This window comes from Phyllostomus discolor, chromosome 14 (genome assembly GCF_004126475.2).
Source record: "Phyllostomus discolor isolate MPI-MPIP mPhyDis1 chromosome 14, mPhyDis1.pri.v3, whole genome shotgun sequence".
Taxonomy (NCBI): domain Eukaryota; kingdom Metazoa; phylum Chordata; class Mammalia; order Chiroptera; family Phyllostomidae; genus Phyllostomus; species Phyllostomus discolor.
This window is the reverse complement of record NC_040916.2, coordinates 50,065,619-50,089,359: the sequence shown is the minus strand read 5'-3', so window position 1 is coordinate 50,089,359 and position 23,741 is coordinate 50,065,619. Positions and strand designations below refer to the sequence as shown.

The 23,741-nt window shown below is 50.4% G+C and overlaps 1 protein-coding gene across 1 annotated transcript; it reads left to right on the top strand.

Moving 5' to 3' along the window:
* The first annotated feature begins 18,396 nt into the window (after positions 1-18,396).
* CRABP2 (cellular retinoic acid binding protein 2) lies at positions 18,397-23,345 on the top strand. Its single transcript, XM_028502804.2, has 4 exons — positions 18,397-18,620; positions 21,928-22,106; positions 22,317-22,433; positions 22,876-23,345. The coding sequence occupies exons 1-4, from the start codon at positions 18,551-18,553 to the stop codon at positions 22,924-22,926; spliced, it is 417 nt and encodes a 138-aa protein (XP_028358605.1). The 5' UTR covers positions 18,397-18,550; the 3' UTR covers positions 22,927-23,345.
* The last annotated feature ends 396 nt before the right edge of the window (positions 23,346-23,741 follow it).

Sequence of the window (23,741 nt, the reverse complement as noted above, 5' to 3'; positions counted from 1 at the left end):
TCAGTGTCTCATAAATTTTTATATATTCCTCTTAAATGGAGTGACCACTTCCTCTTCTGGGAAGGGACTTGCTGTCACAACACTGTGCTCAGATCACTTTCTCTCCAGAAGAACAGCAGTACCACCTCCAGGTCCCCCCAGAGCACACCTGGCAGCTCCTTATGAAACCATGGAGAAAGGAGAAAAGCAACTCTGGCCAGAAGATGTTGAGAAGCAGGAAAACCCCATGGGGTGGGCTGCTGGAAGGCCAGAGAGGGCTAAGCAAGCCCCACTCCCCACCGTTAAAGTTGACTTCAAACCAGAGGTGGGGACTCCTAATACGAGGCAATGTCCCTTGCAGAAAGGGCCCTTAGAAGGAATTCACCCAATAATTCAGAAGCTTCAGTAATATGGCCTTATTTGGCCCTGCCGTTCCCCATACAATATACCCATATTCCCCATTAATAAACCCTGTTCTGGCCCTAACTGGTTTGGCTCAGTGGTTTGGGCACTGTCCCACAAATCAAAAGGTCACTGGTTTAATTCCCAGTCAGGGCACACGCCTACATTGCAGACCAGGTCCCCAGTTGGGGCATGTGAGGGACAATCAATTGATGTTTCTCTCACACATCCATGTTTCTCTCCCTCCCTTCCTTCTCTTTCTAAAAATAAAATAAAATCTTTAAAAAAGAAAAGAAACCTCACTCTGCTCTGGTTGCTGGCCTACGAACCCAAAGGTCACCAGTTCAATTCCCAGTTAAGGCACATGCCTGGGCCCCAGCTGGAGGCATGTGAAACACAGCTGATCAATGTCTCTCCCATGCATTGATGTTTCTCTCCCTCTCTTTCTCCCTCCCTTCCCTGCTCTCTAAAAGTAAATAAATCTTTTTAAAAACCCATTCAAATGAGCATTGATTTGTTCAAGATTTAAGAGGTATAAATGATATCCTATGGGACATTCATCCCACTGTCCTGAATCCTTATACCTTGGTGAACAGTATATACCCAGGCACAGCCTCTGGTTTTCAGTACTGGACTTAATAGATGCCTTCTTCTGCATTCTGGCTGGCCAAGGCTCTCAGCCGTTGTTTGCTTTCCAATGGCAGGACTGGAATCTCAGGTCAAGACTCAGTACTGCTGGACTGTCTTACCACAAGGTTCAAGAACTCCCCATGATTTTGGGGGATACCCTGAGCCAGGACTTAAGGGATCTAAAATTAGAAGGAGGAATTCTGTTATAACATGTAGATGACCTCTTAATTACTGGGACATCATTTCAGCAATGTTTAACTAACTCTATATAGCTACCTTGAACTATTTGGCTTGTGGCTATAAAATATCAGCACAGAAGGCCCAGATGTTCCAAGAAGCAGTAAGATTTTTGGGGTTCCTGCTTGAACTTGGCCAAAGGAGTCTTAGTGGAAACAGAAAAGAAATCATAATTCAAATGAAGTCTCCTAATACCCAGAAACAGTTCAGAGGATTCCTGGGACTGGCGGGCTACTGCCACATTTGGATTCCAAAGTTTGAGCTTATTGCTAAACCACTGTGTGAAGCTCTGAAAGGACCGGAATATAGCTCATCACTCAGGTTTTTGAGACCCTGAAGGCTCACCTGGCTTCTGCACCAGCCTTGGGGCTTCTAAACCTACTGAAGCCCTTTCAAGTGTATGTATGTCCATGAAAGGCAGGGCATTGCCCTAGGAGTCCTCACCCAAATGCTTAATGATATTCCACAACTCATCACATACTTGTCAAAGAAACTAGATCACACTATTCATGGGTGGCCAGCCTGCTTGAGAGCTGTGGCAGCCACCTGTGAAAAACTTTTACAGGAAGCTAAAAAGTTTCCCTTGGGACAGCCTATCACCATTTATGCACCCCGCCAAGTGTTAAACCTCCTAGAGCAAAAGGGAAATTTGTGGCTCACTGCTGGAAGAATAGGCAGGTACCAGAAAACCCTCCTTAACAATCCCATCTCCCACAAAACTGTAAGTTAAACCCTGCCTCCCTTCTCCCAGAGCCTGACATCGCTGTACTAATGTATGACTGTGCTGAAACAGTTTATTCTAGCAGAACTGATTTACAGGACCATCTTCTATAAGAGGCAGACTGGACTCTATATGCGGATGGAAGCAGTTGTATGGACAAAGGAAACAGTCTAGATATGCCGTTGTGACTCTTGAAGGAGTAGTAGAGAACAAGGCCTTACCATCAGGAATCTGCTCAGAAAACTGAACTGATTTCATTGACGAGAACACTGGAATTGTCGCACACAAAGAGTAAATGTGTATTCTGACTCGTGTCATGTGTACACTTTCCTAATTTTGCATGTGCATGGTTCAATCTAAAGGAAAGAGGGTTATTAACCTCCAATAAAAAGGAAATTAAGCATGCAACAGAATTTTTTAAAGATTTTTTGTTTATTTATTTAGACAGAGGGAAAGGGAGGGAGAAAGAGAGGGAGAGAAACATAAGTATGTGGCTGCCTCCTCCATGCCCTCCACTGGGGACCTGGCCTGCAACTCAGGCATGTGCCCTGACTGGGAATCGAACCGGTGACCCTTTGGTTCTCAGGCCCCCGCTCAATCTACTGAGCCACACGAGCCAGGGCAGACATTTATTTTTTAAATATTTTTTAAATTTGCTTATTTTTAGGGGGTAAGGGAGGAAGAAAGAGAGAGAGGAAAATCAGTGTGTGTGGTTACCTCTCATGTGCCCCCTACTTGGGACCTGGCCCACAACCCATGCATGTGCCCTGACTGGGAATTGAACTGATGACCCTTTGTTTCACAGGGCAGCACTCAATGCAACAGAATTTTTTTATATTTTTAAAAAACATTTTATTTTATTTGTATATTTTTAAAATTTTTATTATTTATTTTTACAGAGAGGGGAAAGGAAGGAGAAAGAGAGGAGAGACACATCAATGTATGGTTGCCTTTTGAGTGGCCCCAACTGGGGACCTGGCCCACAACCCAGGCTTGGGCCCTGACTGGGAATCAAACTGGAGACCCTTTGGTTCGCAGGCCCAAGCTCAATCCACTGAGCTACACTAGCTAGAGCAAAAATATTTTATTTTTAGAGAGAGGGGAAAGATAGGAGAAAGAGGGAGATAAATATTGGTGTGTGAGAGAAACATCAGTGGTTGCCTCCTGCACACCCCTAACTGGGAACCTGGCCTACAACCCAGTCATGTGCCCTGACTGGCAACCTTTTGGTCTGCAGGCTGGCACTCAACCCACTGAGCATACCAGCCAGGGCAGCAACAGAAATTTTTAAATTATTAGAGGCTGTGCAGTTACACACTGCCCTGGGCATCAGAAAGAGGATGCTGAAGTGGCTAGAGGAAACAATCTGGATGGTTGAGCAGTGAAAGGGTCTGCTAAAGGAACATTTATAGTGCCTTTGGTACCTGTTCTAGTCTCATCACAATTCAACCTTGAATATTAGACTGCAGACTTGGAAAAAACTAAGAGCTGGGGTTTCAATGAAGAAGGCCCATATAATGAATGGAGGAAGAATAAGAAAGGAGTTCTTCTGCCTCTTGAACATTTAGTAGAACCAGTCATGAAGCATGTGCATGAGGCCACTCACTATGGAAGGGATTCATTAACCACTTATATTAAACCATGGCTCACAGGTTCTGGAATTTCTAAAGCCATATGTTAAACAACAGCTAGATGTGTTGTGTGCGAGAAGAACAACCCCAGGACAGATCCCTATCAGAAGAAAGAAGGGAAACAATACCAAGGACAGTGCCCATTTGAGGACTGGCAAGTAGACTTTATTCAGGTCTGAGGGTGGATATATTTGTTGGTCTTTGTTGATTCCTTTTCAGGATGGGTAGAAGCCTATCCTACTGGAACGGAGAAATCCTTGGAGGTAGTGAAAGCTTTACTGAATAAAATGATTCCTCACTTTGGCCTACCCGGCAGCATCCAGAACAATAATGGACCTGCTTTTGTTTCATAAATCACACAGAAAGTTAGTAAACTTTTAGGAATCAGGTGGAGACTCTACATGACATGGAGACCTCAGGCTTCTGGGAAAATAGAGAAAGCAAATCACATCTTGAAGGAAAGTATAGCCAAGGTTCATTAAGAAACTCATCTCCATTGGGATCAAGCTTTGCCTGCTAAGGATAAGGATAGCTCCTCAAAGTGGGATTCAGTTGAGTCCTTGTGAAGTACAGCTGACCATTTCAGGCTATGATTGGGGTGGGAGATATGTATGTAGATCAAGAAGCAAAGGTAAAGAACTATGTCCAACAGCTAAGTCAGACCATAGCTATGGTTAATGACCTTGCTTGTATATATTAGAGCTCTCTCCCTAACAGATTCACTACATTCCTTTGCGCCCGGAGATACGGTGCTACTCAAGACTTGGAAAACAGGATCCCTAGAAAGCCGACTGGAAGAAAAGTAGACTGTACCTTAGAATGTATTCCTCACCACCTCAACCACGGTGTAGTTAGCAGGAATAAAACCTTGGATTCATCACACCAGAATAAAGAAAGCACTGAAAGAACAATAGACCACCAAACCACAAGAAGACCTGAAAGTCATTTTTCCAAAACAATGACTTATAATCTTTTCCCATGTTATGGAGAACTTATTCATTTCAAACAAGATGAAAATATTTGGGTATATTTAGTTTAAAAATGTCATAATATTCCTGACTTTGGTCTTGCAGGAGGAACCTATGCTGAGCAAACTTTCACTTCATGAATCATAGGCATTTGTACTCCCCTGGAAAGCCTCCAAAATTATTAATATAATCGGGGACCTGCAGTAACTCTAAAGGACAGGCAAATGTTTTTCTTTAAAAATTGCTAATGCAGTCCCAGCTGAACAGTAGGCAACTTTTGTCAATTGTACTAAAAACTGTTCTAGATGGATTGCAACAATACCACTAATGTATTGTATGCCTTTAGTCACATCAAATTGCCTGCAGGATGGTTTCTAATATATAGAAGGGCTGTTTATTCAATAGCAAAATTATACTTCCATATGAAATAAATCTTATAGAAATAAGATAATTAAAACTAACAGTGAGAGAATGATAGGGGAACTTGTGAGTTAAAGACTCACAAGTCTTTAACTTGTGGAAAGCTGTTATTCCAGGAACAGGAATGCTTGACCTACATGACTCCAGAAGGTCAGCAAGCAATTCAAACTTTGTGACCCAGGGGGTCTGCAAATGATGGAGATAGTGCCTGAGCTATTGTACTCCAGGAAGGGAACATCTGTGACACACATAAAGAACTGCTAATCAACAGATAAAGAAGTTCTGGGAAAATAGTCACCAGATGGCAACTCTTATCTGATTAACCTTTTTCCCCCAAGCCCCTCACCTACCCTTTCTTCTTATAAAAATGTCACCTTGAGATGAGATGTCAAGATGGTTTTTGAGGGTACATAACTCTTCTCAGATCTCCAGCATCTGAATAAAGCATCCAAAAAGATGTAATCCTTGTCTCTACTTATAGGTTCTGGTAGTGACAGGCAACAAGAACACAGACTCTTCTGGTTTCACTTTCACTTACCTATACTGTGGAACAACTCCACCAGAAAGCTGTATCATCTTAAGAAACATACAAACCTGTAAAAAAATTGTAAGAGTTTATTTGAGCAAACTGATGAGAAATTCCAGGAAGCCAAATCTCAATAAATTGAGAAAACACTTCCAAGAATGGCAGTTTTACAGCTTATTTTATACATTAGAGTCATAGGTGGGCTTACATGAAATTCATTGGTGGTAGATTAGGGAGGTGGGAGAAAGCAAAGAGAAGGGAATCCCTGAGATTGTACAAAGAGTAAAACTGAGAGACAAACTTCTCTTACATTGGTGAGTATATATAGCATGTGGAGATGGTCTGTAGGGAATGAGATAACAATAAGGTATTCTGTGGCCCCAAGCTCTGAGGGATCTAAAAAGAGATTAGTCTGACATTCCAAGGAAATGTTATCTTAGATGTACAAGGGCAACAGACAGCCTCATTTAAGATGGACCTTTGTTAAAGGAAGCTACACACCTAGGATATGACTACCTGCCATGGCCCATTTTTAGCTAGAAAGTTAATTTCAGAACATCCTATGTGGTTACTTCTGGTTTCTAAGCTTGTCAGGTTTAGTATGTGATCCCTTTTGTCCACAGCTTACAGAGTAACAGCAAGTTACCTTGCTTGACACTGGGTTTTAAGTTTGATTTTACCCCTTACTAAATGTGTGACATCGTCACTTTGCTCCTTGGAGCCTCAGTGGTTTTAGCATCAAAAATCCTGGGTTCTTTTCTAAACCTTGACATTTAACTGCTGATTGCTGTTATTAATAATAATGGCAACTATTTATGGAGTGCTTCTCTGTGCCAGGCACTGTGCTGGGCCCTTCAGGTGCATTGTCCCATACTCTGTAAGGTTGGGGGTGGTATTCTAATTTAACAGCTGAGGAAACCAAGGATGACAAAAGGTAAGAAATCTTCCCCAGGCCAAATAGCTGGAGGTTGGTGATGCTGGCACCCAGACCTCCCAAGTTTGCCATTCTGAAGCTCATGGAGGACTTAAGAGTTGGAAAAAAAATTTTAAGACTTTATTTATTTATTTTTAGAGAGGGAAGGGAGGGAGAGAGAGAGAGAGAGAGGAAAACATCAATGTGCAGTTGCTGGGGATCATGGCCTGCAACCCAGGTATGTGCCCTGACTGGGAATCGAACATGCGATGCCTGATTCACAGCCCATGCTCAATCCACTGAGTCACGCCAGCCAGGGCAAGAGTTGGAAAATTTAAGTAATAGCCAATAAGCTTAGTAATCAATGTGAGTAAAAGCTTTTGCTCCAGGAACTGAAGGTATGACCCACCCTGACTCCAGGAGACCATAAGCAGTTCCACCTTTGTGCCTCAGGAGGACTGCAAGCAATTCAAGGTGATATCTGAGCCCTAGTACTCCAGGGTGAGATGACCACTGCCCAGAACATAGCTAAAGACCACCACCTGGAGCACAGCTTAAGACCACCACCCAGGACAAGAATGCTGAAGTTGTTTTTTTTTTTAAATCCAATTAACTTTTCCCTGAATTCCAAACCCCTTACCTACACTTTGTTCTCCTTATAAAAAGGGTCATTTTAAAACCAAATTTAAGATGGTCTGTTAGGGTATGAACCCGCCATCTTCTCAGATCTCTGGCCATCTGAATAAAGTGCCCATAAAGATCCAACTGCTGTCATTGCTTATTGGGTTTGGTAGTGATAGGCAGCCCGAACTCCAGTGTCTTTTCCAGTTTCAAAGCCTCTGTTCGTAATCACTGTACTAATCTGCTGCTAACATATCCAAGTGGCATCTGGTAAGACTCGGAATACTTCCACTGAAATTTTTTGATTTTTAATTTATTGATTTGAGAGAGAGAAAGGAAGGGGAAGAGAAAGAGTGAGAGACATCTGTTTGTTGTTCCACTTAATTATCCATTCATCGATTGCTTCTTATATGTGGATGGAACCCACAACCTTGGTATATCAGGATAATGGTCTAACCAACTGAGTTACCTGGACAAAGTCCACTCAAATTTTTAGCACCTGCTATGTGACAGACATTGTGCTAGGCATTAGGAAAATGGTATTGTCTTGGTCCCCAAGTTGCTTACAGCAACATGAAGACAAACCAGTACACTAATCTCAGTGCACAGTGGCAAGTGCTGTCCAGAGTCACTGAGAGACTGAAAGCAAGGGACTAATGTGATCAGATTTCTGTATTGGGAAGATGATGGCTGACAGTCAAATGGAAACTGGATTGAATAAGAGCTAGCAGATGAGTTCTTCTGTTTGAATAATTTGGATGAACAATGATGGAGGCCTGAAGCAACGAACTGAGAAGATGCATATGAGCACCACTGAGGAGGTAGAATCAACAAGACTTAGAGATCAGTGCAAGAGAACTAAAAGTAGACATGATATTTCTGAATTATAGTGAACAAACAGGCATTATGCCATTCACTAAAATAGAGGATATGATAGGTAGAAGAACAGGGCTGTTGTGTTTTTTTATTTTGTTTATTTATTTTTAGAGAGAGGGGAAGGGAATGAGAAAGAGAGGAAGGGAAACATTGATGTGAGAGAGAAACATTGATCAGTGGGTTGCCTCTAGCACATGCCCCGACAGGGGACCGAACCCACAACCCAGGCACGTGCCCTGACTGGGAATCAAACGGGTAATCCTTCACTTTGTGGGACAGCCCACTGAGCCACACCAATCAGGGCAAGAACTGGTTTTTGAGGAAGATGAATTGGGTATTGATTAGGAAGCTTTAAGCTGCCTGAAGATAGACAAATGGAGATGTAAACCAGCAGCTGGAGATACCAGACCAGAACTTAACAGAGATCCGGGGCTGCCAATTAAGCCTCACAGATGACCGTGTAGCTGTGGGATGAGGCCTTTATATATGAAGGTATACAAAGAAGAGCAGAAGGTCAAAACCAGCAGAATCTTGGGAAATACCCGTACAGTGAAGCATGAAGAGTTCTGAGCTCTACCAGAGAATGGCTATGGCCTCAGCCAGTGCTGTTTCCCTCTCAAAGTCAGATTCGAGTTTTGTCAGAGTACCTCTTTCATGTACCTAGCAGGGACAGCTAAGTAAATGATTAAATCAAGAACAAAAGGACTAATGAAAGAAACAATCAGGTATTTCTTTTAGCCTTAGTAGTCATTGATTTTGACTGAAATCAAAATCAATGTGGAGCAACAAATCGATGTTTCTCTCTCTCTCCCTCCCCATTTCTCTCTCTCAAATCAATAAATATAAAAAGATTTTATTTATATTTTTTATTGATCTAGAGAGAGAGAGGAAGAGGTGGGGAGAGAGAAAGAAACAACAGTTTGTTTCACTTATTTCTGCATTCATTGGTTGATTCTTGTATGTTCCCTGACCAGAAATTGAACCCACAACCTCAGTGTATCAGGACAACTCCCTAACCAACTGAGCTACCAGGCTACCAGGCCAGGGCTTTAAAAGGAGGTGACATTTGCTCTGGCTGGTGTGGCTTAGTGGATTGAGCACTGGACTATGAACCAAAGGATCTCCAGTTCAATTCCCAGTTAGGGTACAGGCCTGGGTTGCAGTGCAGGCTAGGTCCCCAGTTGGGGGCGCTCAAGAGGCAACCACACATTGATGTTTCTCTCCCTTTCTTTCTCCTTCCCTTCCCCTCCCTAAAAATAAGTAAATAAAATCTTTTTTTTAAAGATTTTATTTATTTATTTTTAGAGAGGGGGAGGGAGGGAGGGAGAGAGAGAGAGAGGGAGAGAGAGAGAGAGAGAAAGATTCAATGTGTGCGGTTGCTGGGGGTTCTGGCCTGCAACCCAGGAATGTACCCTGGCTGGGAATCGAACCTGGGACACTTTAGTTCCCAGCCCGCACTCAATCCACTGAGTTACGCCAGCCAGGGCTAAGTAAATAAAATCTTTAAAAAAATAAAATAAAAGGAGGTGACCTTTGAGCAGAGACCTGAAAGAAGTGAGGAAGCGAGTCATGTAAAAACCTGAGGGAAGCCCTGGCTGGTATGTTCAGTGGACTGAACGCTGGCCCGAAAACCAAAGGGTCACGAGTTCAATTCCCAGCCAGGGCACATGCCTGGGTTGCAGGCAAGGTCCCCACGAGGGGACACATGAGAGGTGACCACACATTATTTCCTTCCCTCTCTTTCTCCATCCCTTCCCCTCTGTCTAAAAATAAAATGAATAAAATTAAAAAAAAAAAAAAAAAAAACCTGAGGGAAGAAATTTCAGAGAAAGTGATGGGTGAAAAGGCCCTGAGGTAAAAGTATGCTTTGTGCATTCAAGGAGCAACAAACAAGGAGGGCAGAAGTAGAGTAAGCCAAGGGGAAGGCTGTAGTAAGGGGAATCAGTGAGCAGAGGGAGATATAGGCAAATAATATAGAGCCTTATAGGCCATTGTAAGGACTTGAGCTTATATCTGCAAGAAACAGGGAGCAGGGTTTTGAGCAGAGGAGTAGTATGAACTGATATATTTAAAGAACTCCCCCTGGCTGCTGTGAGGGGGGGAAGAATGGGAACAGAGAACCAATGTGGAGGCTTTTACTCTAATCTAGGCAAGAGGTGATGGGCTGAAACAGTGGAGGTAGTAAGTGGCCTAACTGGGGGCAGAATAATTTTACACACACAGATGATCTTTGATGTGGTTGGTCCTGAACACATGTTTAAATCAAGGCCAATATACTTGGCCTTTCAACTCCCAACCCAGTTCATGAGCACACAGGCTCCTCACAGAGTGCTCACGGTGCGACTGCGTCCTCGGAAGTGGGAGACCCATGTGCGCTCAGGGGTGGAGGTTCTCGGCAGACTCTAGGCAGAGTCAAGTTGCGTGATCGTTTTCAGGCAGTGCCTAAACGGATATGTGACAGGGGATGCTCCTGCTGAGGGGCAGGGTCATGGTGAGCCAGGTCTGCCACCCTCCAGCCCTCCCTGTCCCCAGCCCCTGGTCTCTGTGGACTCTTGCTTGTCTGTCCTGGTGTCCTCACTGCCCTCCCACTGTTCAACTGTGCTGATACTTACTGGCCTTCCTTCCTTCCTTCCTTCCTTCCTTCCTTCCTCCCTCCCTCCCTCCCTCCCTCCCTCCCTCCCTCCCTCCCTCCCTCCCTCTTTCTTTCTTTCTTTCTTTCTTTCTTTCTTTCTTTCTTTCTTTCTTTCTTTCTTTCTTTCTTTCTTTCTTTCTTTCTTTCTCTTTCTTTCTTTCTTTCTTTCTTTCTTTCTTTCTCTCTCTCTTTCTTTCTTTCTTTCTCTCTTTCTTCCTTTCATGTATGGTTTCTAGTCTTATTTAGGGACACCATCAGCTCTATGATTTCAAAATCCTAATGCATAGGATTTTGAGAGAGGCAGGGGTAGGGAGAGAGATGGAGAGAGAAGGTATTTTTAAGAATTTGGCATGGAAAAGAGAGCACACCTTAATTTTCTTCCAGACTCAACCAAATTCCATTCTGCAATGTTTAAGAGAAAAGCCGTAAAATCAGACAGACCTAATGCAGCACAAGGAAAGTCTGGCACAGGGTGGGCCCAATCACACCCCTTCTCTCCCAGGCCTGTGCACTGAGGGCTGGGCCCTGCACCTGTGACCCGACCCCTGGGTCCCAGTGCACAGCAGCACCGTGAACCTAATTTGTCTGGCATCCCTCAGCCAGAGGCAATTTCCCAAAGGCCAGCCCTACTACCCCATGGAATCCTGTTTGGTCACTTCTTTGGAAAGATTCCAAGAGAGGAATCCACACCATAATCTAAGGAGGAAGAAGGCAGGTATCCTTGCTCTGGAAGCTGGGGCCCACACCCAGGACCCACAGGGAGGCAGAGGCAGATAATCCAGACTGGCAGCTTTAGACCTGAGGCTGGGCTGGTAGGATGGGGAGATCTGGAAGCTTTCCTGAAGGTGGGGATGTGGAGCTGAGTTACGAGCAAAGGAGCCCCAGCTAGGGAAAGGACACAGTGTTCTGGAAGGTTCCTCATAGGCTAACCACTCCCCCACCCCCTGCCAAAACCCCACCAAGACACACTCTCCACTTCAAGGCAAGAACTCACTCCTTCCAGCTTTGGAGTCAACTCCCTGGCCTCCTGGAAGCCTGGCACTAAGGGGTCAGGGGGCTTACAAGGGGAGACTCGGCCCAAGAGACCACAGTGCCTGTAGACAGTGAGAAAGGCCCACCCCATGTGTCCTGGATTCAGGATGGTTCCCTCTCTACGACAGTTACTGTGAGCTGAGTGCGAAGACTAACCAAAAGTCCAGATCCTCTGGAAACCTGCGGCAGACAGTCCCAGAGCTTTGGGATCTAGGAGGTGTGAAACCATGGCCATGAAGTTGGCAGCTGTGAAATCCAGGAGCTGCTGTCTCCTTTGATCCCCCAGGGACAGATCCCTGCATATTCCCAAGTGCCAAAGCTCCCGCCTGGATGTGTTCCCCAGATTGATGGAGGAGACACAGGTCAGGGAGGCTGGGGGCTTCTCAGGGCAGTGCGCCTGCTCAGCCTGGCTAACTGAAATTCATAGGTGCTAGCCCAGTGTTCTCTGGGAATCCAGGCAGGCTGAGGGACCCTGGTAGATGGAATGGGGTAGGAGGTACTGGGCAGTGGGAGGTGGGAGACTGTTCAGTCTCTCTTTGACAGCTAACATTTTCCAGAGCTGGCGCCCGCAGCGGAAAGGAAATCGGAGCTTCCCACCTCACACATCTTTTTCCCATTTTGTTCAGGCTGCCCGGAGAATGCTATTAGGGCTAGGTCAGGCCAGGGCCTCCCCTGCCACCCGTCTCTCCAGTCTACCATAAGGAGGGGTGACGGTGGTAGGGTCACTGGAAGGACAAGGTACTAGCCTGGCTAAGGGGCCAGACTCTGAACTCATGCCCCTCCTTAATTCCCTGCCTGCCCATGATGGGAAGGTGGGGGCAGGGGCCAGGAATCTGGGTTCCCGGGACCTCCCTTACTCTGCTCAAATCCCCCTGCACCTCTAATTCTATCTCTAGGGAGTCTGGCCCATTGGCCAAAAGGACCTGGGCCTGGGCCTGGTCTGCAGCAGGAAGGACCCTGAGGTTGGAGAAGCTGGTCCTTATTACCCGACTTCTAGGGCTCCAGCCTCCTCCTGGAGCTGCTAGCACAGCTGGTTTCCATAGGCCCCTAAGAGCTCGGCTGGAGGCCAACTATTGTGTCTGGAGACAGTAGCCGCATCTGGGAGCTGGAGAGAGGAGGGAAATAAAGTACTCAAGAGCCTTGCAGAGGAGTTCTCCCCAGGCTGCCTGACCCCTCCCTAAGGATGACCCATCAGCCCTGCTTACCCAGACCACCCCCCACCGACCCTGAGTCCATTCCCCTCTTTCTGTCCCTATCCAGACCTCAAAGCTCAGACCTAGGACCCTCTCAGTGTCTGGGAATTTGCCCTTCTCCTCTTTCTCCTCCTCTTTCCTCTTCAATCCCAGAGTCTGGTTATCTGGCCCAGTGCCTACTTTCTGCAGTTCAGGCTAGAAGAGGCACATAGCACCCACCCATTCTGCAGCCCTGCGGATACATCCAGGAACTCCGGTTTATCCCAGTAAGGAGAGGGATTTCCGGGACCCCAGGCTCTTCTCCCATTCCCGTCTCAGAGAGTGGGCAAGGTGGCATCTGGGAGAAGGCTTGGGCTCCCCAGGTCTAGTACCCTGGGCAACAGTGGCAGGGATCAAGGCTAGACTGCTGGCTGTTCACCACTGTCCCTAAGTGTCCAGCCTGCCAAACTTGTCACAGCTACAGCCTTCTCCCTTCTACCCTGGGCTGCCACGGGTTAAAGGGCCAGTGCAGGGCAGGGAGTGGGAGTGGCAGAGGGATCTGGCCCTAGTTACTGGACCATAAAAGCCAAAAGGAGTTAACTACAGTTCTGTTGCTGACTGACTTCTTTATCCAGCAGTGTTGCCCTTGATGGGAGAAGGAGCCACAACTGGCCAGGGTCAGGCCCAGGTCTGTCCAGCTTTAGATGTTGGCAACTACCCCCCAGAGCCCCAGTGATACTGTATCCCCACCTCTCCCTGGAGGTTTTCTGAGAAGCAGGGAGGCTTGGAGGGAGTCAAATTGGTGTCTTTCACTGTAGTTGGAGAGAAAAACAAGCAGGAGCCTGAGTGGGGATAGAGATACCTACCCCCCGCCTCATGCCCAACTGGCAAGAAGTATCAGTCTGGGTGGGGGAGCCAGGGCAGAGGAACAGGGAAGCAAAAACCCCGGGGCCCGAGAATAAGATCAGTGTGGCAGCTGCCGGCACCTGCTCAGGGCTCCAGGCTCTTCAATGACGGCCTGGGCACTGTCCCCCTACTCCGAAGAGGCAGCAAAGCCAGGGGTTTCTTTCAGGGGACAGAGATTCAGTCCAGACATGACCTCAGGCAGTGCATCCCACCTCCTCCGTCTCCTTGCCCCTCCACTGGCTCAGCCTGCCTGCTCAGCACCTGGCCCAGCCCAGAGGAGAGCGCTGGCAGCTGGAGTTGGGAACCAGGTGGCAGAGCCAGAAACAACAGAGGAACCGCCTGGCTGCTTGGGTGCTTCCCAGTCCATTCTTGGTCTAACTGTAATGCCTCCTATTGCAGCACCCCCCACCATGTTTCTGATCCTACTGAGGCACACCTGCCTCCCTGTGCTAGGGCCTGGAGCTGGCCCTAGAGGCCACTGTCAGGTGATCTTCGAGTCCAGCTGCCCATACCTTCCTTAGTTCTCAGGGTCTCTCCACAGCTCCCAAAGGTTTCTGGGAAGGGAATATCCTTTTTCCTGGATCTCTGGCCCCATTTCTCAGCTTGTACTTCAGCTTGCTGGAAGCTGCTTTTGGTCTAACTCCCATCCATCCTGCTGCAATTTTATTTGGGAGAATCAGAGCCAGGCCTTACCAGATTTGAAAAGGGCTGCGTCCCTGAATCCAGGGAGACAGGAATGGACCATTCCCCTCTGTATGGAGGGTCAGACCAGATGAGGAGGCAGGATGCTCTCAAGGAGCTAAGTGGAATATTAAGGGCTCAGGGAGGCCAAGAGATGCAACTGTCCTGGTCCAGCCACTCCCAGGCCTTTCTTCTACTCTCAGACCTCCCACCCTCTGTCCAAGTCCTGCCTCCTTTGCTGCTCCCATATGGAGTGTCAGAGACCCAGGGTCCACCCCCACCTGGCTTTCATTTCCACATGATTCCCAGCCAACAAACTCTCTGACCCAGCAGATGCAATAACACTGCTCAGGGTGAGGCCCTTCTACAAGTGTTGAATTTGGCTGGAGCTTCTCCTTTGTCCCATTTGGGGGTGAGGGTGAGGGGTACAGGACTCTCCCACTCTTCCCACTCCTCCCCGCCAATCAGCCTCAGGGGAGTGATGGAAGGGGTGGGGACATCTCCTTTTCCTGAGGCCCAGACCTGTCAGTCATGCACACCACACTCTCACTGACTCTCCTCCAGCCGTCCAAAAGTCTGCTCGCCTCCATTCCTTCTGCTGCAAACCAGCCTCTTTCCTCTCAGCCACACTGCAATGGGAACAAAGTTCCAGAAGTTCCCTCTCCTAACTCTCTAGCCTGTTTCCTCCTTACTCCACCCCCATCCTGCTTCAGCTCCCCCAGCTTTTCTCACCAACTTTGCACCCTCCCCGACTTGAGTCTCCAAATTCCTGGGAGAGCCCCAAGAGAGGGGTATGACCAAGGCCCCTGGAAAGGGGGAAAGGGTTGTCCCCCAGCAGATCTGCAGATTTGGTCATAATTAAAAGACCAACAACACTGGGAAATTCCTTCTCCTTACTGATCCCAACAGAAAATTAAAGCCAGTTGTTCGTAACTGAGCAACTGATGCTCTCTAAGCTCCTCCCCAGTGCCTGGCTCCAGGGCCTACCCCCTGCTCCTCGCTCCTGGGCTAGCCCATTCTCTCATTCTCCTGTGTTAGTCCCCTTCCCCCATCCCTCCCTGCACTCCCAGCCTTCTCATCAAACTCCCTTCTCCAGCATCTTCCTCAAGCTCCGCCCACCCCACCCCACCCCCACCCCAGCACTTTCCAATGGATTAATAGGCTGAGACTTCCAGCCTAGCTGCCCAGCATCCTCCTCCGGACCCTGGGACCACCTCCCTCAGCCACAGGCAGGGTGCTGGGGCCGAAGCTCAGGCCCAGAGCTGCCAAACCACAAACACATCTGGAAAAAATTCCCCTCCCAAGCCTGACTTCCCTTTGTCTTACTTCTGTCTTTTTGGAAATTCTGGCCAACTAGTCAGTGTGGGGAGTGAGGAAGTAAAGGGAAGGGAGTGGGCCCAGGCCTCCCTGCCCTACCCCAGGGAGGTCCCATCCAGCCTCCCCAGTATCCTCAGCCAGACCAAGTCCCTCCTTTGTGCGCCCGTAGGTCCAGGCACCAGGCTTGTGGGGTGGGGGCCTGTCCTGGCCTTTGTCTCTGCAGTAAGCTGCCTGTTGAGCAGGACACTGGACTCTCCTGTCTGGGGGCTCAAGAGGGCTGGAATGGAGTGGAGACTTGGGTGGAGGAAGCAGGGGCCAGTGAGGGAGGAGGAGGGGCCGCGGAGTCTGGTTTCCCCAGCTCCCTCCCTTTGGCTGGGAGCCTGATTTCACTGTCAGAACCTAATCCTTCTCTCTTTACCTACAGCACTGCTGGAGACAGTGTGTGGGGGAGGAGCACAGGCAGAACTTACAACCCCAGGCCCTAAACATGCCCCAGGGACACCCTCTTCGTGCTACCAACCCTGCTTTTATCTGACCTTCCTCAGAGAGCTCCTAGACTTGCTATCCTCATACTTCCAGAGGCCCAGTCCTCCTCACCCCCACATAAGCTCCTCCACATAAAACCTGGACCCCTAAAACCAGGCTTTGGCATCCAGCTCCCTTCAAATCTGACAGTTTATTGGTTACTGCTGGGTGGACACCTTCAAAAAGTGCTTTCTAGCCCTGGCTGGTGTGGCTCAGTGGATTGAGTGCCGGCCAGAGAACCAAAAGGTAGTGGGTTCGATCCCCAGTCAGGAAACATGCCTGGGTCCTGGGCCAGGTCCCCAGTAAGGCATCCACAGAGGCAACCACACACTGATGTTTCTCTTCCTCTTTCTCTAAAAACAAATAAATGAAATAAATCTTAAAAAACAGCAACAACACAAAAGCCCTTTCAGGGTCGCTCTGTTGGTTAGAGCATTGTCTTGATAGGCCAGGTACCCGGGAGGGAGGGTGTGTGGAAGAAGGAACCAGTGAATGCGTGACTAAGTGGAACAACAAACCGATATTTCTCTCCCCCTTCCTCTATCTTAAAAAAATCAATAAACATTATTTAAAAATCTCTTTCTACAGTCTAACCTCCAACTCTCCTGCTCCAGAGTTACCTAGATGCTTTAAATTTTCTACACGTCCATTGTTCAGAGATTTCCCACGTCACAGCCGAGACCCCGCAGTGCGACTTTCGTAAATCTTGTCCTTTCGCTCTAGGCCCATCTAAGGTCCCCAACCGTCTAGAGCGGTCCAGGGCTCGAAGGGGCAGATCTCAAAATCTCAGAGCCTGTCCTCTGCTCCACCCATGGCCACGCTGGCAGGGAGGGACGGGGCTGAGACCAGATGTGGGGTTTCTCCTCCCTGCCTCAGAAGGAACCAGAAGGAACCGGGAGGGTGAGGGGGTGGGGTACGTAAGAGCAGCTGGGTGGTGTGCGCGGATTCCCCAAGGGCACCTGAGCTGTAGCGTCCCTCCGCGCAGGACAGGGCCGGACCGCTCAGTCGGCTCCTGGCAACGCGCGTCCCACCCCGCCCCGCTCTGCTGTGTGGGGACTCCGGTCTCTAGCCTGTTTGCGAGGCTCCCAGCCTGGCCTCCATTTCTGCTTTCCTGCACCCCCACCCCTACCCTCTCCACAGGAGCCTCTGCGGGATGCCGTTCCCTGCCCCCCCCCCTTTGATCTCCCACTTTAAAGCCGCTAGCTGGGGGGCGGCGATCCTTCCGCACGTTTTACTGTTGAGAAAGGTGACACCTGAGACCCTGCTCCGCCCCCTTCCCCCGGGCACCCATCCTCCCTCTCATCTGGGAGCCGCGTGGCAGGCCCGGGTTTGCGTCTGTCCCGCCTCCCCTCCCTGCCGCCTACTGCGGTCCCCTCGGGGATCGGCGGAGCCAAGCTGCAGAGAAAGCGCCTTAATAAAGAGCTCGTGTCAAGTGATTGGCTGTGACCTCTGCCCTCCCCAGCCTCGCGCGGGGGGCTCTGCTTAACCCTTCGATGCCTGCCCTGTACTTTAAGAGGAAGAAGTCTCCCTGCGCCAACTTTTAAGGCCCCCAGGTTCTACCGGAGCCCGAACCCTCGGGGCGGGGGGGGAGGAGTGGAATAGAAGTGGGGTGCTGCCCCCTCCCAGTCCCTTCGAGTTGTTCCAGCAGGGGGTGCCGTTGCCTCACTTAAGTGCCCGGCCCGGAACCCAGGCTCCTAGCCGGTCTAAATTCTAAGTGGTCACGGTGGATCCAGTTCAGGCTTCAGTGGAGCCGGAGCTCCAGCCCCATTCTCTTCACCAGCTCCGGCTCGGGAGCAGGGGCTCACTCGCTGATGATGTCGCCAGTTGTGGGGCACCAAGGAGCCGGGGAGAGGTGGGAAACCGTTAAGACATGACCCTGGGGCTCGGACTACAAGACCTGAGACCCGAGCATGTGTGCCCGGGCCTGGGACACCCCCTTCTCAGCTGAGAGCCCAATCCTAATACTCGCTTACTGCCCTCCTCCCCATCCAACCGTTGGCGCGGGGGCAAGCTATCTCCGTCCCCAGCGAACTCTGGTCCCGCCCACGAGGCTAGATCCAGAGGCAGGGGGCCTGGGGGTGGTATTGGTAATGCAGGGCCGGGGCTCAGGGCCCCCCAGGTGGGGTGAGAGGCGGGGCGAGAGTAGGGGCCGCCTCGTTCTTGGGCAGGGGCGGGCCGCACAGGGTATAAAAACTGTCCGCGCACGAGCGCAGGCCAGATTCTGGGTTGTCCTGGGACGTGTCCTGCTTCCTGAGCTTCACGGTCAGGCGAAGGCGACGCCACATAACTTTCGCATAAAGGGACTCAACGTCCAGTGCTCCAGCAGGAGAATATAAGAGAACTGCCACCAGCGCCGCCACCATGCCCAACTTCTCTGGCAACTGGAAGATCATCCGATCGGAAAACTTCGAGGATTTGCTCAAAGTGCTGGGTGAGATTTTCAAGCGCCCTCGAGAGGCGAGGGCGCGGGAGCACTCGGTGGAGGGTACGGGAAAGAAAGGGTGTGGGCTGGAATGAGGGAGGGGGAGGCTGGGCGCCTGCATCCCCAAGAAATGGGCCGTACACCTGGGTCTCGGGTTGCTGGGCTGGGACACCTAAATCCTGCTTTCTCTGGCGGGGCGCCCACCGATGCCAGCTCCTGCAGTGACTCAGCCTGTGAATCAGGTAGAAACCAGAAGCACGAGGTTGGTATCCCTTGGGGTGGGGAAGGGGGGCTCTGCGCAGTTCAGAAGCTGCAAACCCTGCACTCAGGCAGGGAGCCTGGGTCCCTACCCCACCAAGCTCCTTGGAGACATTCCGGCCTCCTTCCCTTGTCCCCACTGGTAGCCCGGTCCCCGGTGCAAGTTCATAACCTCTCTGTGCTGCTCTCCACCCACCAGGTGATTGCCACCTGAGCGTCCCCTTGATCCTCCTGGCGTCTCCCTTCAGTACTTTCCTCTCTGCCCCACACCCCACCCCCATCTGTGAGACAAATATTTTTCTACAGCGAGCAGCTCTGGAGTCCTAAAATCGCGGTGTATAATTATCACTTTCTTCGATTTCAACAAAAGGCTTCGTGTATGCCCCCCCCCCCCCACCCGCGGTTCTGAAAATCTGAGTTCTCTTCTCTCTTCCTCCCTGGAGACACACCGCAGCCCAGCTGGGTGTGCTGGTTAAAGGTAGAGGTTCTACCCACCCAGATGGCCCTTCCCAACTCGTGTGTGCCCTCTTCTCTCTGGGGAAGGGGTGAAAGCCCAGAAATGGCTGGAGAGGGGCCTCTGGGTAGAGATGGAGGTTAGTTAAGCAATTGGGAAGTGACTCGGGAGCCCTGGACCCATCTATTTCTGGACTGAACCAAGAGAATCCAGTTGGGCTGGGTGGGGAGGGTCGCCTTGTGTGGGGCAAGGAGCTGAAGGAGTGAATCTGGATCTAGGAAGTGGCTGGAACACTATGGGGAAAGCAGGGATTTCCATCACTCCTTGCGGTTAGTTCTTCTTGCAGTCTAACCACAGTACTTGTGGTCACAACAGTCTTTCTTGTTCTACCCTTGCTGAAATTAAAGACCAAAATTGTAGAAAATTTTCCTTCAGAAAGCCTAGGTGTCATTCCTTCCCCCATCTTCTCTGGATTTGGCTCTTCCCCTCAGCGGACAACGAGGCAGGGGCCTGATGCAGGCTGGAGATGCAGGCCGCAGCTGGAGAATAAGACCCAAAGCCCAACCTCGATGCCTGCCTGTCTTCATCTGTTTGTCCTCCCTGCAGGGTCGCTCAGAGCCACGCGCCCTCCTCAGGTCCTGCTGGGGGACAGATTGAAAACAGACCCATTAATATAGTTCTGAGTCAGCCAAGATTGGCTGAGCCTGGACCCAGCTCCACAGGCAGCAGAGGCTAGCTGGAGGGGTCTCCTCTGAACCCAGCAGCCTTGCCTCTGTAGGAACCTCAGTCCCTCCTCACCCTCCTTTGCCCTAGTCAAGGGTCCCTCTCCCGGTGAGGGATGCTCAGGTATTTGGAGGATAACTGTCCCATGCAGTATGATGGTCATGACATGCAGCAGGTTTCGCTCTTATGACAGGAAAGATTGCTGTTAGAGAGCAGGATGGACTGCCCAAGTAGCAACAGAGTGAAGTAGTCTGTCTAAGAAGTAGTCTCTGTCCAGAATAAAGTAGCCTCCTCCTCTGTCAAGTCAACTGGACCTGGAACCACATTTTTCCCTGGACCTGAGATCAGCAGATAAGAACCAGACTCCTGGGGCTCCTGAGGAACAGGGCTCTCTCCCTCCCACTCCCTCCTTCTGGACCAGAGTGGGTCTGCTGTGGTGCCAAAGGGGAAAGAGGGTTTGTTTCTCCAGGAGCCCAGGTCTGGAGGAGGGCCAGGGACTTGGGCTACATCAAGGGTAGGGAAATACTGCTCAGTTGGCCCAGCCCAGCTTGGCCCCTCATCCCCACTAATTGCTTCTCTGAGGGATTCTGCTCCAGTTCAGGGCAGGCGGCCAGGCCAGACAAAGTGGTGTGAAGCTTAGATCTGGGCCTTGGCCGGAGAGGCCTCCTTGCCTGCTTGTCTTCCTGTCAGAAGGTTGCTCTCTCCTGGCTCCCCCACCCTTCTTAATACCTGGGGAGCAGAGAGAAGGGGTCCAATCTGGGAAAGGATATGGGGGCCAGGCACAGGGCCTGTGCCTGAGAAGACCTTACACCTGAGGAGGGGTGGGTGATCCTTGACTTAGGGACATATCAGGGGAGGGGAGGGCAGTGTCCCTTTCGGTCTGTTTAAGGGAGAAGGGAGTGGGAGCCTTCCAGGAGGGCAGGTGAGCAGGAGTCTGATGCAGAGAACATCTGAGCCCCAGCTCTGACTTTTTCTTTGCCTCCATTTTATCAGTGAAAATAGCAGCAACAGTAAGACTATCTACTGTTTCCCGAAAACTCGAAGGTGTGCCCGGCACTGTGCGCTAGGTCCTAAACACACCTCATCCCATTTGCTGGCTTTGTAAAGAGCTATTGGTCTCCCTTTTACAACTGAGGGATCTGAGGCTCAGAGAAGTGAAGCCATTTGCCTAGGGTCACCCTGCCTGCAGGGAATGCTGAACCACGTAGAAATCAGGGCCTAATGGACCTTACTCCAGAGCCTCTGGCTTCCCCAGGTTGCTGGCAGCTCCTGCCCTGCTGAGAATCCTGCCTGCTCCTTCTCATTTTGGGGAGGGACAGAGATTGGGCAGGTGAAGGCCTACCTAGCACCAGACAGGGGAGGTGGATAGCGCAGAGAGGAAAGTGGTCCCTGTTTATAGAACACAGGCGGTGGGGCCTGGCCTGGGAGGGTCTGCCTCGCACTTGGGCAGAGGCGAAGAAGACACAGTGGCTCTAATGAGCCCACCCCAGCTGAGGATCTCAAGCAGGGTAGACAAAGGACCAAAAGTGGGGTGGGCAGAGCCATGATGGACCCATAACAGGATGCCTGCTGGGTGAGGGGAACGGGGAAAAGCTGCCCCTGGGAACTCCTAGAGTGAAGAGCTGAGACTCTGGGGAGTCATCCAGGACTGCTGACTCATCCAGGTGGGGTGGCAGCTAGGAGCGGGATCCTTAAAGTCAGGGCACTGACTCTCTGCCCCTCCTCCCTAAACCCCACCAGCCATCAAGGCTACACCACCTGCCCTCTCCTGCAATGTACTTTCTTGGAAACTAGGCAGACTGCTCCAGCTGTCTCATGAGGAGGGTGAAACACAGGTGCCTGGAGCACCCTGAAACGTGAGCCTCTCTCCTCCCTCTGCAGGGGTGAATGTGATGCTGAGGAAGATTGCTGTGGCTGCTGCATCCAAGCCAGCAGTGGAGATCAAACAGGAGGGAGACACTTTCTACATCAAAACCTCTACCACTGTGCGCACCACAGAGATTAACTTCAAGATCGGAGAAGAGTTCGAGGAGCAGACTGTGGACGGGAGACCCTGTAAGGTGAGTGCTGGGAAGGAGGCCCTCAGAGTCACAGCTCCTATTCCCCCGCCTCTCACATGCCGTTTCCTGGTCTCCTGGACTCCTTTCCCCTCTTCTAATGGGGAAGGTCCCTAGGTAGTGGCGGCGGGTAGAAAGGTGTGTGTGCCCTATTCCTCTCACTGCATGGTCCCTGCTGTGGGCCCAGCTCACTTGGCCACCTCTGTCTTGCAGAGCCTGGTGAAATGGGAAAGTGAGAATAAAATGGTTTGTGAGCAGAGGCTTTTGAAGGGAGAGGGCCCTAAGACCTCCTGGGCCAGAGAACTGACCAACGATGGGGAGCTGATTCTGGTAAGTCCTGCCTCCTCCCAGCCAAGAACAAGCCCACTGCTACCTTGGGGGATTTTCTGGAACACTCCAAAGTGCAGGGGGTTTAAGGACAATCTTGGTTGGTCTCCCTGCCTCCTGATGCAGCTGCTGGGGTGTGACTAGCCTGTCCCTGTCCCATACAGTGTCCTTCTGTGTGGAGCAACAGACATGCACCGAGAGGTCCCACAGTTCTCCGGGGATCTCCCTGGCCTGGGGATGAGAACATAGCATGGACCCCTTGGGTTCTGTTGTCCTCCTTCCTCCCAGGATGCCCAGGCATTTTGGGCATCCTGACTGTTGGTCCTGAGCCAAGAAGTAGGTCTGGGCCTAGAAGCAGAGTTCCTTCGTTCAATCCCCCTTCTCCTCCAGAGCCACAGGGCCCAGGGGCCTCCCAGGCTAACGACGACTTCTATCCTCCTTCCAGACCATGACAGCCGATGACGTTGTGTGCACCAGGGTCTACGTCCGAGAGTGAGTGGCTGTGGGTCTGAGACGCTCAAGCCCATCCCCAGCCCAGCCCATGCTCCCGCTTCACTGCCTGTGGACCGTTCCTCCCCCATTCCTGCCTGGCTAGCTCTCCTCTCCACTCGTGTCATTTCCCCAGGGTGCTGGGATGCTGCCTGCAGGGGTTCTGCTTTTTTTGGCCCCTCCTCCCCATACCAACAAAGAGGGACGGATTGCAAAAGCCCAGATTACCCATTCTAGAGTCAGTCCTCCCACCCCCAAATTGTCAGTCCCAGCCCCAAACCAGCCCAGAACAGTCTCTCTTTCTGTGAGGGGACCCGAGGGCCTGAGAGGGAAAGACTGGCCCTCTGACTCCTGCTTTGTCCCTGTAGCCTATACAATGTCGAGTATTTATTGGTTAATGTTATTAAAATGTTTTCAAAAATATAACCTGTCCCTGGCTTATTCGAAAAGAGATAGATTAGTGTAAGTGTGGGAGCTGAGATTTCAGCAGCAGGGATGTAAGTTGCAAAACTTCCCTTCACTCTTATCACCACCACCCCTTCATTTGCTGCTGAATCCATGAGTATCACCTCCACTGCCCCTCCTCCAGCCTCCTTGGTTCCCCCTTCTGGCTTCCAAGGTCACCAGAGCCTCATCCTCCTGACCTCGGAGCTGCACCTGACACTGACAAGCTGATACCTATCTTCTCCCACATTCTCCACAAAGGTGACAACTTCCTCCTCCTCCTTCAATTGTTCCTTCTCTCTCCTCCAGCCTCATTCTGTGGGCAACCCAGGCCTGGCACTGGCCTCCCACATGTTCCTGATGAGCTCACTGATGTTC

Coding starts and splice junctions, on each gene's coding strand:
- CRABP2 (XM_028502804.2), top strand. CDS start 18,551: ATGCCCAACTTCTCTGGCAACTGGAAGATCATCCGATCGGAAAACTTC. Junction 22,107..22,316: donor TGGACGGGAGACCCTGTAAG/GTGAGTGCTGGG, acceptor TCTGTCTTGCAG/AGCCTGGTGAAATGGGAAAG. Junction 22,434..22,875: donor ACGATGGGGAGCTGATTCTG/GTAAGTCCTGCC, acceptor TCCTCCTTCCAG/ACCATGACAGCCGATGACGT.